General features: G+C 42.8%; 1 protein-coding gene across 2 annotated transcripts in view; it reads right to left on the bottom strand.

Moving 5' to 3' along the window:
* The window catches only part of LOC110521692 (carboxyl-terminal PDZ ligand of neuronal nitric oxide synthase protein), a 234,343-nt gene that overhangs the window by 75,936 nt on the left and 144,768 nt on the right, over positions 1 to 13,639 (bottom strand). For both annotated transcript variants that reach the window (XM_021599470.2, XM_021599469.2), the window contains one exon: positions 1,812 to 1,956. In XM_021599470.2, the coding sequence (XP_021455145.1) occupies positions 1,812 to 1,956 (145 nt within the window). The remainder of the gene's footprint in view (positions 1 to 1,811; positions 1,957 to 13,639) is intronic.

Consider the following 13,639-nt stretch of genomic DNA (forward strand, 5'->3'; position numbering starts at 1 on the left):
TCCTTTCATTTAGGATACCATTAACACCACAGGCCTTTTTGGGTTGGAGGGTTTATATTTTGTCCTGTAGTTCATTCAATGTAATTGGAGAATCCAGTGGGTAGTCTTTAATAGCTGATTATAAGATTTGTATTTGATCTCTACCTCTCTCTTTCTCTCTAGCTCTGTCTGTGTGTGTGTGTGTCTCGCTCTGCTTGTGAGTGTATGTTTGCATTGTATGTAATGTTAATTATGCAGAAAAATATGTTGGCAGGACAAGGTAAGTATGTTTGTGCACATGGAAGTCAGTGATTTATGTTTACTATATGTTAATGAGGCAATATAAATGTGATGTGACTAAAATGTGACTAACATGAAAGGGCATTTATTTGACTAAAATGAAAGGGCATTTATTTGACTAACATGAAAGGGCATTTATTTGACTAACATGAAAGGGCATTTATTTGACTAAAATGAAAGGGCATTTATTTGACTAAAATGCCCACTGTTTGTCATTTTGTCAATAACTAGACTAAATCCTTATTCAATTGACAAAAATGTGACTAATACTTAATTATATTTTAGTCAAATTTACTAAGACTAGACAATCTAAAAAATAGTCAAAATTAACACTGGTGTGTATAGGAGGGTGGCACATGGGGATGCTGTGGGCTTTGTAACATCATACAACAGAACCTGTATGATTTAAAGCTGATTCTAAATTCAGGTAAAACAAAATGTATGGTATTTTCAAATGCCAGGCATATTACAAATCATGTAATTGCTCCATTGGCTGGACATACTATAGAGCAAGTTAAAGTGTACAAATATTTGGGTGTGTGGGTTGATGATAAGCTGAGCTTCACTGTGCATGTAGAGAACTTGATAAGGAAGCTCAAGCTGAAAATAGGATTTTATTACAGGCATAAGGCTTGTTTTTGTTTTGAGGCCAGGAAGGAGCTGGTACGATGTACATTACTGTTGGTTTTAGATTTTAGTGATGTTATATATATATGCAGGCCTACCCTGAGAGCACTTGATTCAGTGTATCATGCAGCCCTCAGGTTCATTACAAATCAGAAACGTCTAACACATCATTGTGATCTCTACAGCGCTGTTGGCTGGTCGTCATTGACCTTGCGTAGGCTTAAACACTGGTATACACTGATTTATAAGGCCATTTTGGGTAATATGCCATTTTATCTCTGTTCTTTTTTAGTCAGGTCAGTAAATAAATATAAATTACGGTCCCATTCTGATTTGCTTCTAACAGTACCAAAAATTAGAACAGGTCATGGTAGAAATAGTTTTAGTTACTTAGCACCATGGTCCTGGAATTCTCTCCTGAACATTTTAAAATGTAATGATCTAGTTTCATTGGTGGAGTTTAAACACTTGATTGATGCATATATCATAGAGTGTAATTGTTTTTAGGCCAGCTGTTTTTAGTCAAGAGGTTTGTGTTTTTAATGTAATATGTAATTGTTGTACAGTATGTGTGTTTATAGTTTTGTTTAATGTTGTGTTAGTGTATGTAAGTTGTTTTGTCTGAAACGTTGTTCCCCCTGCTGCTATGGGACCAGGTCTCTCTTGGAAAAGGGATATTATCTCAATGAGAACCTGTATAAATAAAGATAAAAGAAAAACAATCTGCATATGAAAGGGCCCTGTAGTTACTGGAGCCAGAGTCATCCCACCACTATTCTGTTCTGTTCCACAGCCACAGTCTCTCTATTAGACTGACTCATCTGTGACACTATCCCCTCAAATAGCATCTTACACTCAATCAGGAATGTGTTTGTGTGTGTGTGTGTGTGTTTGTGTGGATGCACCTGAGAGTGTGGACTCCTCGTTGCAAGTCTTGTCACTGTCTGCGTCCTCCTGTCCATCTGCGTTCTGGTGTGTGTGTTGCAAGCTGAGTTTGTGACACACCTCGAACGCCTGGCCCACCGTCCGCACAATACGCATGGCCTGGGACTGGAGAGAGGAGGAGTTGGGAGAGAGAAAGACCAAGAGAGAGAACATGACAATATAAAATCCATGTACACAAACAACAAGTGCGCAGTTAAAATTGGCAAAAAACATTGAAATGCACTTCCACGGGTCAGTGGGGTGAGACAGGGATGCAGCTCGATCCCCACTCTCTTGAACATATACATCAACAAATTAGGGCTAGGGCACTAGAACAGTCTGCAGCACCCGGCCTCACACTGCCAGAATCTGAAGTCAAATATCTACTGTTTGCTGATGATCTGGTGCTTCTGCCCCCAACCAAGGCGGGCCTACAGCAGCACCTAGATCTTCTGCTTAGATTCTGCCAGACCTGGGCCCTGACAGTAAATCTCAGTAAGACGAAAATAATAGTGTTCCAAAAAAGGTCCAGTTGCCAGGACCACAAATACAAATTCCATCTAGACACCGTTGCCCTTGAGCACACAAAAAACTAAATCTTCCTAGGCCTAAACATCAGCACCACAGATAACTTTCACAATGCTGTGAATGTAAAATGTAAAACAATAAATATGCACGCAGAGCAGAATTAGCACGCAGAGCAGAATTAGGCAGATACCAGCTAATTATCAAAATCCAGAAAAGAGACGTTATATTCTACTACCGTCTAAAAGGAAGCGATTCCCAAACTTTCCATAACAAAGCCATTACCTACAGCGAGATTAACCTAGAGAAGATTCACTTAAGCTAGCTGGCCCTGGGGCTCTGTTCACAAACACAAACAGACCCACAGAGACCCAGGACAGCAACAGCAACACAATTAGACCCAACCAAATCATGAGAAAACAAAAAGATAATTACTTGACAGATTGGAAAGAATTTACCAAAAAAAACAGAGCAAACTGGAACGATATTTTGACCTAAACAGACAGTACACAGTGGAAGAAAACCTGACCATTGTGACTGACACAAAATTAAGGAAAGCTTTGACTATTTACAGACTCCGTGAGCATAGCCTTGCCATGGAGTCGGACCGCCGTAGGCAGACCTGGCTCTCAAGAGAAGACAGGCTATGTGCACACTGCCCCAAAAAATTAGCTGAGCAGCCTTTCAGTTTATGTCGATATAGGACTCGTTTTACTGTCGTCATGTCACGTTCGTTATAACGAAGAGACCAAGGCGCAGCATGATATGAATACATTCCTCTTTAATGAAAGAGAACACTGAACAAACTATACAAAGCAACAAAATGAACATGAAGCTATATATAACGAGTGCTGACATGCAACTAACCATCTAACCACCTAATACCAAAACCCCATAGATATACAAAAAACCCTAGACAAGACAAAAACACACATACCACCCTCGTCACACCCTGACCTAACCAAAATAATAAAGAAAACAAAGATAACTAAGGTCTGGGCGTGACAGGTCATAGATACTTTTGTACCTAAATCCACCAGCATCTTCACAAGGTCCTTTGCTGCTGTTCTGTGATTGATTTGCACTTTTCGCACCAAAGTATGTTCATCTCTAGGAGACAGAACGCGTCTCCTTCCTGAGCGGTATGACTGCTGTGTGGTCCCATGGTGTTTATACTTGCGTACTATTATTTGTACAGATGAATGTGGTACCTTCAGGCGTTTGGAAATTGCTTCCAAGGATGAATCAGACTTGTGGAGGTCTAAAATTTTTTTTCTGAGGTCTTGACTAATTTCTTTGGATTTTCCCATGATGTCAAGCAAAGAGGCACTGAGTTTGAAGGTAGGCCTTGAAATACATCCACAGGTACACCTCCAATTGACTCAAATGATGTCAATTAGCCTATCAGAAACTCTAAAGCCATGACATAATTTTCTGGAATGTTCCAAGCTGTTTAAAGGCACAGTCAACTTCGTGTATGTAAACTTCTGACCCACTGGAATTGTGATACAGTGAATTATAAGTGAAATAATCTCTTTGTAAACAATTGTTGGAAAAATGACTAACCGACTTGCCAAAACTATAGTTTATTAACCAGAAACTAGTTTTAATGACTCCAATCTAAGTGTATGTAAACTTCCAACTGTATAAACACGTCAATATTCACAATGCCGCGGGCCAGACGGAGTACCAGGACTTGTACTCAAATCATGCGCAGTGCAACTTGCAAGTGTCTTCACTGACATTTTCAACCTCTCTGACAGAGTCTGCAATACCTACATGTTTCAAGCAGACCACCATATTCCCTGTGCCCAAGGAAGCGAAGGTAACCTTCCTATATGATTATCACTGTGTAGCATTCACTTTGGTAGCCTTGAAGTGCTTTGAAAGGCTTGTCATTGCACACATCAACGGCATCATTCTGGATACACTAGACCCACTCCAATTCGAGTACCGCCCCAATAGATCCACAGATGACGCAATCTCAATCGCACTTCACACTGAACTTTCCCATCTGGACAATTCTCATTCCCATTCTGGAAAATTCCCATTCCCATACTCACCTATGTGAGAATTCTGTTCATTGGCTACAGCTCAGCGTTCAACACCAAAGTGCCCACAAAGCATCACAAAGCTAAGGACTCTGGGACTAAACATCTCCCTCTGCAACTGGATCCTGGACTTCCTGACTGGCCCCCCCAGGTGGTAAGGGTAGGCAACAACATGTCTGTCATGCTGATCCTCAACATTGGGACCCCTCAGTGGTGCGTGCTTAGTCCCCTCCTGTACTCCCTGTTCACCCGCGACTGCATGGCCAAACATGACTGCAACATTAAGTTTGCTAACGACACAACAGTGGTAGGCCTGATTACCGACAACGACGAGACAGCCTATGTGGAAGAGGTCAGAAACCTGGCACTATGGTGCCAGGAAAACAACCTGTCCCTCAATGTGAGCAAGACAAAGGAGATGATCGTGGACTACAGGAAAAGGCGTCCGAACGGGCCCCTATTAACATTGGCGGGGCTGTAGTGGAGCGGGTTGAGATTTTCAAGTTCCTTGGTGTCCACATCACCAACAAACTATCATGGTCCAAACACACCAAGACAGCCGCGAAGAGGGCACGACAACACCTTTTCCCCCTCAGGAGACTGAAAATATTTGAAATGGGATCCTCAAAAAGTTCTACAGCTGCACCATTGAGAACTGCTCGGCATCTGACCGTAAGACGCTACAGAGAGTAGTTTGTACAGCCCAGTACATTACTGGGGCCAAGCTTCCTGCCATCCAGGACTTATATACTAGGCGGTGTCAGAGGAAAGCCCAAAAAACTGTCAAAGACTCTAGGCACCCAAGTCATGGACTGTTCTCTCTGGTACCGCACTTGCAAGCAGTACCGGAGTGCCAAGTCTAGGACCAAAAGATCCTTAACGTCCAACAGACACGTGACAAGGTTCATCCGTCTACAAGAGCAACACGTGCAAAACGACTATGCTAAACTTGCCACGGTTTTGAAAATAGAATTCAGTGGTTCTGCGACTCGCAAACACGATAGCTCGTTGGCTAACAATATCAGACAAGCTCGAAATGAACATCCACAAGCCTACTATCACCGGCTTCGTTCAGCTTACTTTGGTATGCTCACTGAAACCGGAATGGAAGATCTATTACCATTTAAACAACTGCTCATATCAAACATGTCTCCCAACTTCATTAACTACTTGGGCCCTACTGCTCACGTTGGGTGGCCAATCTCGACGCTCCGTGAACTTGCAAGCACCGCTTTTGAGGCATCAAAAGCAAGCCGGGCTAAGAGCCCAGACACCTCGACTTTCGAGCTTAGGCGGGAACCATCACTCGAATTGGAAGGTGCTGCATCGGGGACATGTGGGGTAAAATATGACGATCAAAGGGGGTGGCAAGGGCAACAAAGTGCTCAACAATTATCTAAACGCTAACCAAAATTATCTAGAAGCTCTGAATAGAGATGTACTGCATCGTAAGAAATCTGAGAAGGATGACAAGGATAAGTCATCATGACTAGGCGTAAAATCGTTGGAAACCAAGTCCGCTGAAACTCATGCAATTCCAGAGGATGCAAACATTTCCATTACCCCCGTCCCCACTCAAATCCCTGTCCAGGAACCACTCATTCTAGACACAAGCCCGCAGGTTTTGTCTACAGACTTGGATACGGATGTGGAGATGCACAAGATAAGCAGCTTTACAACAGATGATTCCTCTCCCATTCCGATAGAGGACCCACCTGGTCTCGTAGGTGACTTATCTGTCTTGGAAATCGACACAGATTACAAACCGCTCCGTTCTCCCAACCCACTCCATTTTGTTGGGATATGATGAGAAAAACCAACTCGAACAGGCCATACCTGTAGGACTGTTTGACCTGTCACGCTCTGATAGATTTGGGTTTGACAATTTCCCTCATATCCGAAACCTTGCTGGATGAACTAAAAAGGGCAGTGGACAATGCAAAACATTGGTTGAAAACGGAACAATGCGTTATGAATCTTCAATGTTTCACTCAAGCTACCTAGCTCCTATCCAAACTTCGAAAGCGTATCACTGATCCACCCCGTGTATGTGACTAGCATCGAAATTGAACAGATGCTGATTGGGATCGATTTAATTGACATAGCACCCCTGCAACGCAAGGGCGTGTCTCACCCCTGGAGCTTGATCCAGATCGACTGGGTCGGCCCAGTTGCCAGGTCAGCCAGAGGCAACAAGTATCTCCTCACAGTGACTTGCGCATTCAAAAAGTGGGTGGAGTGCCTGCCGGCGACCAATGACACGGCGGAAACCACGGCCGTTCTTTTGCTAAACCATGTTTTCAGTCGTTTCGGCCTGCCAGGGAACCGATGGTTGGTCAACACCCCGTTCGCGTCCGCCACTATGACTTACGAACGCCATGACTCCATCACCCAATTGAACCTCCCCAACCAGACTGTTTTTGTTAAGGTACCAGAGGGGGCGATTATTCACATAGACAACTTCGCTCTCTATACCAACTTCCCGATGACAGGATAGACACAGAGATTGAAATGCTGGACGCTTTCACTAAATGTTCCCTTGAGTTACCACAAGCCATTCACAACCAAATCCAGTACGAGGGACCCATGACTGTTGATCTTAGTGTACGGGATGAGGCACTTTTAGCTGACTACAGACCGAAAGATTGGTCTGTCGCCCGCTCTTGGACGATGCCGGACAGTATCCTGACTGTTACCTTGATCCTTGGTCTTATTTCCCTTGGCGTGTGCACCTACTACGTACACAGGCGCACACGTGCAATGGAAGACCTAATGAGGTCTTATACTAGGATCACCCGTGGGACAGAAGCGATTGTGATTTTTGGAAAGTTGGCAATAGATCCTGAAACCCCCTTAGGGGGCCCAGTCCCAGCCTCCTCTCTTGAACTAATTAGGTCAGCCCAGTAATCTGCCCAATGTAAGCTTTGGTCTTCAGGGGCCAACTTTTTGCAAGTGCCTTAACTACCCACCTGCAAGTAGGATTACCCTAGACATGACATTAGAGACAATGCCATGAGAGAGTTATTTAGCCAAGACCTTGGACATATATATAGTCCAAATGAGATGATTAAGGTGTGGTAGGCACATTTTGTATACTTTTATGTTTTTATTCCATTATTTTTCGTTTCATTTCCTTTGACACTTAGGAAGCAGTAGAGCCCAATGCCGCTCGTTTGGGGAGGAAATGTAATGATGTATTGCCTGAGTGTTGTGCGTTATTAACGTCTGCCAAGTTACTGCCTAGGTCCACTAGCCGGGACAATTGGACGACGGGCCGGAACACAGAGCCGCTGCCGGAACTCCCATGTCCATTCTGGTGGTGGTCCGCGGCTTGCGGAAATCCTACCAGGGTGAACCACCAAGGGGGGGGGGGGGGGGGGGGGGACTGCTATGATGATCCACAAACCAGGACATCTGATGGTCATTCTTATGGTGGGTTGCAACATCCAGAATCATTCCAAGTTGAACCTACCAGAGGGGGACTGTCCTGATCAGGTCAGGTTACAGGAGACCACAACCCTACAGATTATCTACAGATTATATATCTTATCTCTCAACCACAACAGAGGAAGAGAGGTATAGTGGTCTGAAGATGTGGAGGGTTTTATGACCCCTCACGCCCCTGGTAAATCTCAGGCCACAGACAAATTACTTTGTCCTGTTACTATGGAGAACCAGCCTCAGAATATTAAACATGAACTAAAGGGACTTTGGAACAATGGTTTTCATCAGCCACAATGGTGGTCATGACGATAGATGGAATATGAAAATGTATTGTTCTGTTATTAAAGGTTAATAGATAAATAATAAAACATTGTAATGTGAAGGGTTTTCCTAGTATATGTTTGATGTTTATACATTGTACGTTGTATGGAAAATATCCAAATCAAAGAGAATGTTTTGGGAAAGATTAAATGTTAAGTTAGTTGTCTAAAATTGGATTTGAGTAAAATCTGGACCTTGCCTCATTAACTTGGTACGCCCAGAGAATTGCCCTAAAGGCAGCTACGCCCACTTCTGACCCAAGGGTATAAAACCTCTGAGTATAGAATTTACAGCAGGACTATGTGACCCCAGCTGCAGCAAGGTCTAAAAAAAGTTAACGAACCCAGAACGCAACGCAAGTTTGAGGACAAAATAATCATTTTCTACCCAAGCTACGGATGAGTAGCTGTGTCTAATCGGGTGAATTCAAGTCGAACCACCTAGCCTCCATCTCCCATCGAATCGTGGTATCTAAAGGGTTTCATTCCTATGCTGTGAGCTCTGAGCTACAGAGCTGTCTGGCCTCAGAAGACCCCTTCCAGAGAAAAGGGTGAGGGAACAGACTCCTAAGACAAAAGGGACACTGACACCGGGAGGACAAGCAGGGAGGTGCGCAGGAGAAGTGCATCATCGAACAGCGGAACGGTCCACGCAGAGAATCCTCGGAGATCATCCCACGTAATTACATCATTATATTCTGACCCATAAGAGCGGCAGTTTGGGGCAAGGCTAGGGTTAGAATAGCATAGCTGACAAATTCACCCAAATGTATATTTATCTTGTGTACTTTCTTTTTTCTCTCCGTCTTTTGAAATTCCCATTGTAGGTAACACGCGCCATAGTGTGTTTTCCCGTTATACTAAGTTCTAATCAATAGCCTATAATGTGTTTTGTCTATGTGTATCTTTTACCATCATTTTAGCTTTTTAGTAAATAAATATTCAACTAAGATTGGTGTGGTACGAACTCATTGGTGAGACCCGGGTCCGTGCAGATTTACGGGCTATACGACGTTCAGAACGAGATTGTTAGAGGCAACTGGTTAATTAGCGTCTGTTGTAAAATCGATATTCTGATATTCTTTGAGTTAATTTGGGAAATAGAAACAATAAAAACTAGTTTTCCCATGGTTCCCCAGGTTAATGAGTTAATAATTGCTTATTCAGTTAATCACGCAATTAGAAACTTTAATCATTCGACGAACAACAGTCGTCACATTAACTAAAACAACGTCACGACACAGCCCTCATCCTCTTCTTGTGTTCTATGAGTCTTTGAGGATGAACTAATAAGTAATGTCGGCTCACATAATTTATTTGGAACTTAAACAGATTGATGAGTTATTTGCATGGGGTCAAATAGAATCTGTGTTAGCCAACCGCTGGCTCAGTCTTTTTATTTTTTTATTTCACCTTTATTTAACCAGGTAGGCCAGTTGAGAACAAGTTCTCATTTACAACTGCGACCTGGCCAAAATAAAGCAAAGCAGTGCGACAAAAACAACAACACAGAGTTACACATAAACAAACGTAGTCAATAACACAATAGAAAAGACAAATTGAAAAATCTATGTACAGTGTGTGCAAATGTAGAAGAGTAGGGAGGTAGGCAATAAATAGGCCATAGAGGCGAAATAATTAAAATGTAGCATTAATACTGGAGTGATAGATGTGCAAGTGCATCCATCACGCAGTCTCTTGGGTGATGGATGCCCAAAGTTATACCTCTTGGCAGAGAGAGTGGCAACAGGCAATTGATGGGAGGGATATCTCTCACACACACACACACACACACACACACACACACACACACACACACACACACACACACACACACACACACACACACACACACACACACACACACACACACACACGGCAGTCTCCCCTTGATCCAGGCCTCTGGTCTCTAATGGGTATTCCCTGCAGGTCTCCCCTTCAATTAACTGTCTGTGATGGAGACAGCCTCGTTAATTACAGTGTGATGAAGACACAACCATTATGAAACCAGGATGGCGCCGGAAGAGAAGGCTGCTGTTTTAGGGGTTCCCAACCAATTGTGCTATTGTGTGTGTTTTTTTGCATTATTTGTAACTTATTTTGTACATAATGTTTCTGCCACCATCTCTTATGACCGAAAAGAGCTTCTGGATATCAGGACAGCGATTACTCACCTCGTACTGGACAAAAAAAAAATGATTTAACGAGTCAGATGCGAAGGATTTACTTCAGAAACGCGACAAGGCCCAAATCCCCGTCATTCACATGAATTAGAGACAGAGATATCGGGGACGTAGGTCTGGGTGCCTTGTAAGGATCCGAAGGCAAGTGAGTAATATTAGCCAACGTGCAATCATTGGACAACAAAATGTATGAGCTCCGATCAAGACTATTCTACCAAAGGGACATTAAAAACTGTAATATCTTATGTTTCACCGAGTCATGGCTGAATGACGACATGAATAACATATAGCTGGCTGGGTTTTCGGTCCATTGGCAGGATAGAACAGCTGCCTCCGGTAAGACAAGGTATGGCGGTCTGTGTCTATTTGTAAATAACAACTGGTGCACTATATCTAATTTTAAGGAAGTCTTGAGGTTTTGCTTGCCTGAGGTAGAGTATCTCATGATAAGCTGTAGACCACACTATTTACCAAGAGAGTTTTCTTCTATATTTCTCGTAGCTGTCTATTTACCACCACATGATAATGGCGTCAGAGGTGAGGGCTGTCGTCTTATCGGCTCTTAACCAACCACGCTATTTTGTTTGTTTTTTCGCGTTGTTTGTAACTTGCTTTGTAAAATATGTTGCTGCTACCGTCTCTTATGACTGAAAAGAGCATCTGGACATCAGAACTGGGATTACTCACCTCAAATTGGATGAAGAGTTCTTCTTCAATGAGTCGAACGCGAGGGATATACTACAGACACCTGACCAGGCCCAAATCCCTGTGATTTGCTGGAAAATGAAACATAGATTTCGCGGAAAGAGATCAGGATGCCTTATGAGGATCAGGAGATGAGTGGCTAATCTAATTTTGTCTTCTATTCTGATAGCTAATGTTCAATCGCTGGAAAATAAATGGGACGAACTGAAAGCACGAATATCTTACCAACGGGACATTAAAAATGGTAATATCTTATGTTTCACAGAGTCGTGGCTGAATGACGTTAAGAACATACAGCTGGCGGGTTATACAATCTACCAGCAAGACAGAACATCAGCCTCTGGTAAGACATGGGATGGGGGCCTATGCATATTTGTAAACAATAGCTGGTGCACGATATCTAAGGAAGTCTCAACATTTTGCTTGCCTGATGTAGAGTATCTCATGATAAGCTGTAGACCACACTATCTACGTAGTGCAACGATTCTCCTCTTCTTCTGACGAGAAGTAAGAGAGGTCGGACCAATGTGCAGCTTGGTAAGTGTCAATTTTAGTTTATTAAACTGAACACTAAAGAATAAAAAATAACAAAGTGAATGAACAAACGAAAACCGAAACAGTAATGAAATGTGAAACAAACATTACAACAGGAAACAATCACCCACAACTCAAAAGTGAAACCAGGCTTCCTAAGTATGGTTCTCAATCAGAGGCAACTGTCATTCGTTGTCCCTGATTGGGGGCCCCTCAGGGGTGCGTACTCAGTCCCCTCCTGTACTCCCGGTTCACTCATGATTGCATGGCCAAGTACAACTCCAACACCATCATTAAGTTTGACTTGTGGTGTGTGGCTTTGTTCACTGTACATCTGTGAATTCCTTTAAGAGACAAATAACTTTAACTTCAGCTTGAAACCAAAAGTACTCCCTATTCTCTCTGTCTCTCTCTTACACACATAATGGTTCTATGACTCGTTACAGCATAGCTAATCAAATCAAATCAAATTGTATTTGTCACATACACATGGTTAGCAGATGTTAATGCGAGTGTAGCGAAATGCTTGTGCTTCTAGTTCCGACAATGCAGTAATAACCAACGAGTAATCTAACTAACAATTCTAAAACTACTACCTTATACACACAAGTGTAAAGGGATAAAGAATATGTACATAAAGATATATGAATGAGTGATGGTACAGAGCGGCATAGGCAAGATGCAGTAGATGGTATCGAGTACAGTATATACACATTTATTTATTTCATTTATTTCACCTTTATTTAACCAGGTAGGCAAGTTGAGAACAAGTTCTCGTTTACAATTGCGACCTGGACAAGATAAAGCAAAGCAGTTCGACACATACAACGACACAGAGTTACACATGGAGTAAAACAAACATACAGTCAATAATACAGTATAAACAAGTCTATATACAATGTGAGCAAATGAGGTGAGATAAGGGAGGTAAAGGCAAAAAGGCCATGGTGGCAAAGTAGATACAATATAGCAAGTAAAACACTGGAATGGTAGATTTGCAATGGGAGAATGTGCAAAGTAGAAATAAAAATAATGGGGGTGCAAAGGAGCAAAATAAATAAATAAATTAAATACAGTAGGGAAAGAGGTAGTTGTTTGGGCTAAATTATAGGTGGGCTATGTACAGGTGCAGTAATCTGTGAGCTGCTCTGACAGTTGGTGCTTAAAGCTAGTGAGGGAGATAAGTGTTTCCAGTTTCAGAGATTTTTGTAGTTCGTTCCAGTCATTGGCAGCAGAGAACTGGAAGGAGAGGCGGCCAAAGAAAGAATTGGTTTTGGGGGTGACTAGAGAGATATACCTGCTGGAGCGTGTGCTACAGGTGGGAGATGCAATGGTGACCAGTGAGCTGAGATAAGGGGGGACTTTACCTAGCAGGGTCTTGTAGATGACATGGAGCCAGTGGGTTTGGCGACGAGTATGAAGCGAGGGCCAGCCAACGAGAGCGTACAGGTCGCAATGGTGGGTAGTATATGGGGCTTTGGTGACAAAACGGATTGCACTGTGATAGACTGTATCCAATTTGTTGAGTAGGGTATTGGAGGCTATTTTGTAAATGACATCGCCAAAGTCGAGGATTGGTAGGATGGTCAGTTTTACAAGGGTATGTTTGGCAGCATGAGTGAAGGATGCTTTGTTGCAAAATAGGAAGCCAATTCTAGATTTAACTTTGGATTGGAGATGTTTGATATGGGTCTGGAAGGAGAGTTTACAGTCTAACCAGACACCTAAGTATTTGTAGTTGTCCACGTATTCTAAGTCGGAGCCGTCCAGAGTAGTAATGTTGGACAGGCGGGTAGGTACAGGTAGCGATCGGTTGAAGAGCATGCATTTAGTTTTACTTGTATTTAAGAGCAATTGGAGGCCACGGAAGGAGAGTTGTATGGCATTGAAGCTTGCCTGGAGGGTTGTTAACACAGTGTCCAAAGAAGGGCCAGAAGTATACAGAATGGTGTCGTCTGCGTAGAGGTGGATCAGAGACTCACCAGCAGCAAGAGCGACCTCATTGATGTATACAGAGAAGAGAGTCGGTCCAATAATTGAACCCTGT

The sequence above is a fragment of the Oncorhynchus mykiss genome, chromosome 30 (assembly GCF_013265735.2).
Source record: "Oncorhynchus mykiss isolate Arlee chromosome 30, USDA_OmykA_1.1, whole genome shotgun sequence".
Taxonomy (NCBI): Eukaryota; Metazoa; Chordata; class Actinopteri; order Salmoniformes; family Salmonidae; genus Oncorhynchus; species Oncorhynchus mykiss.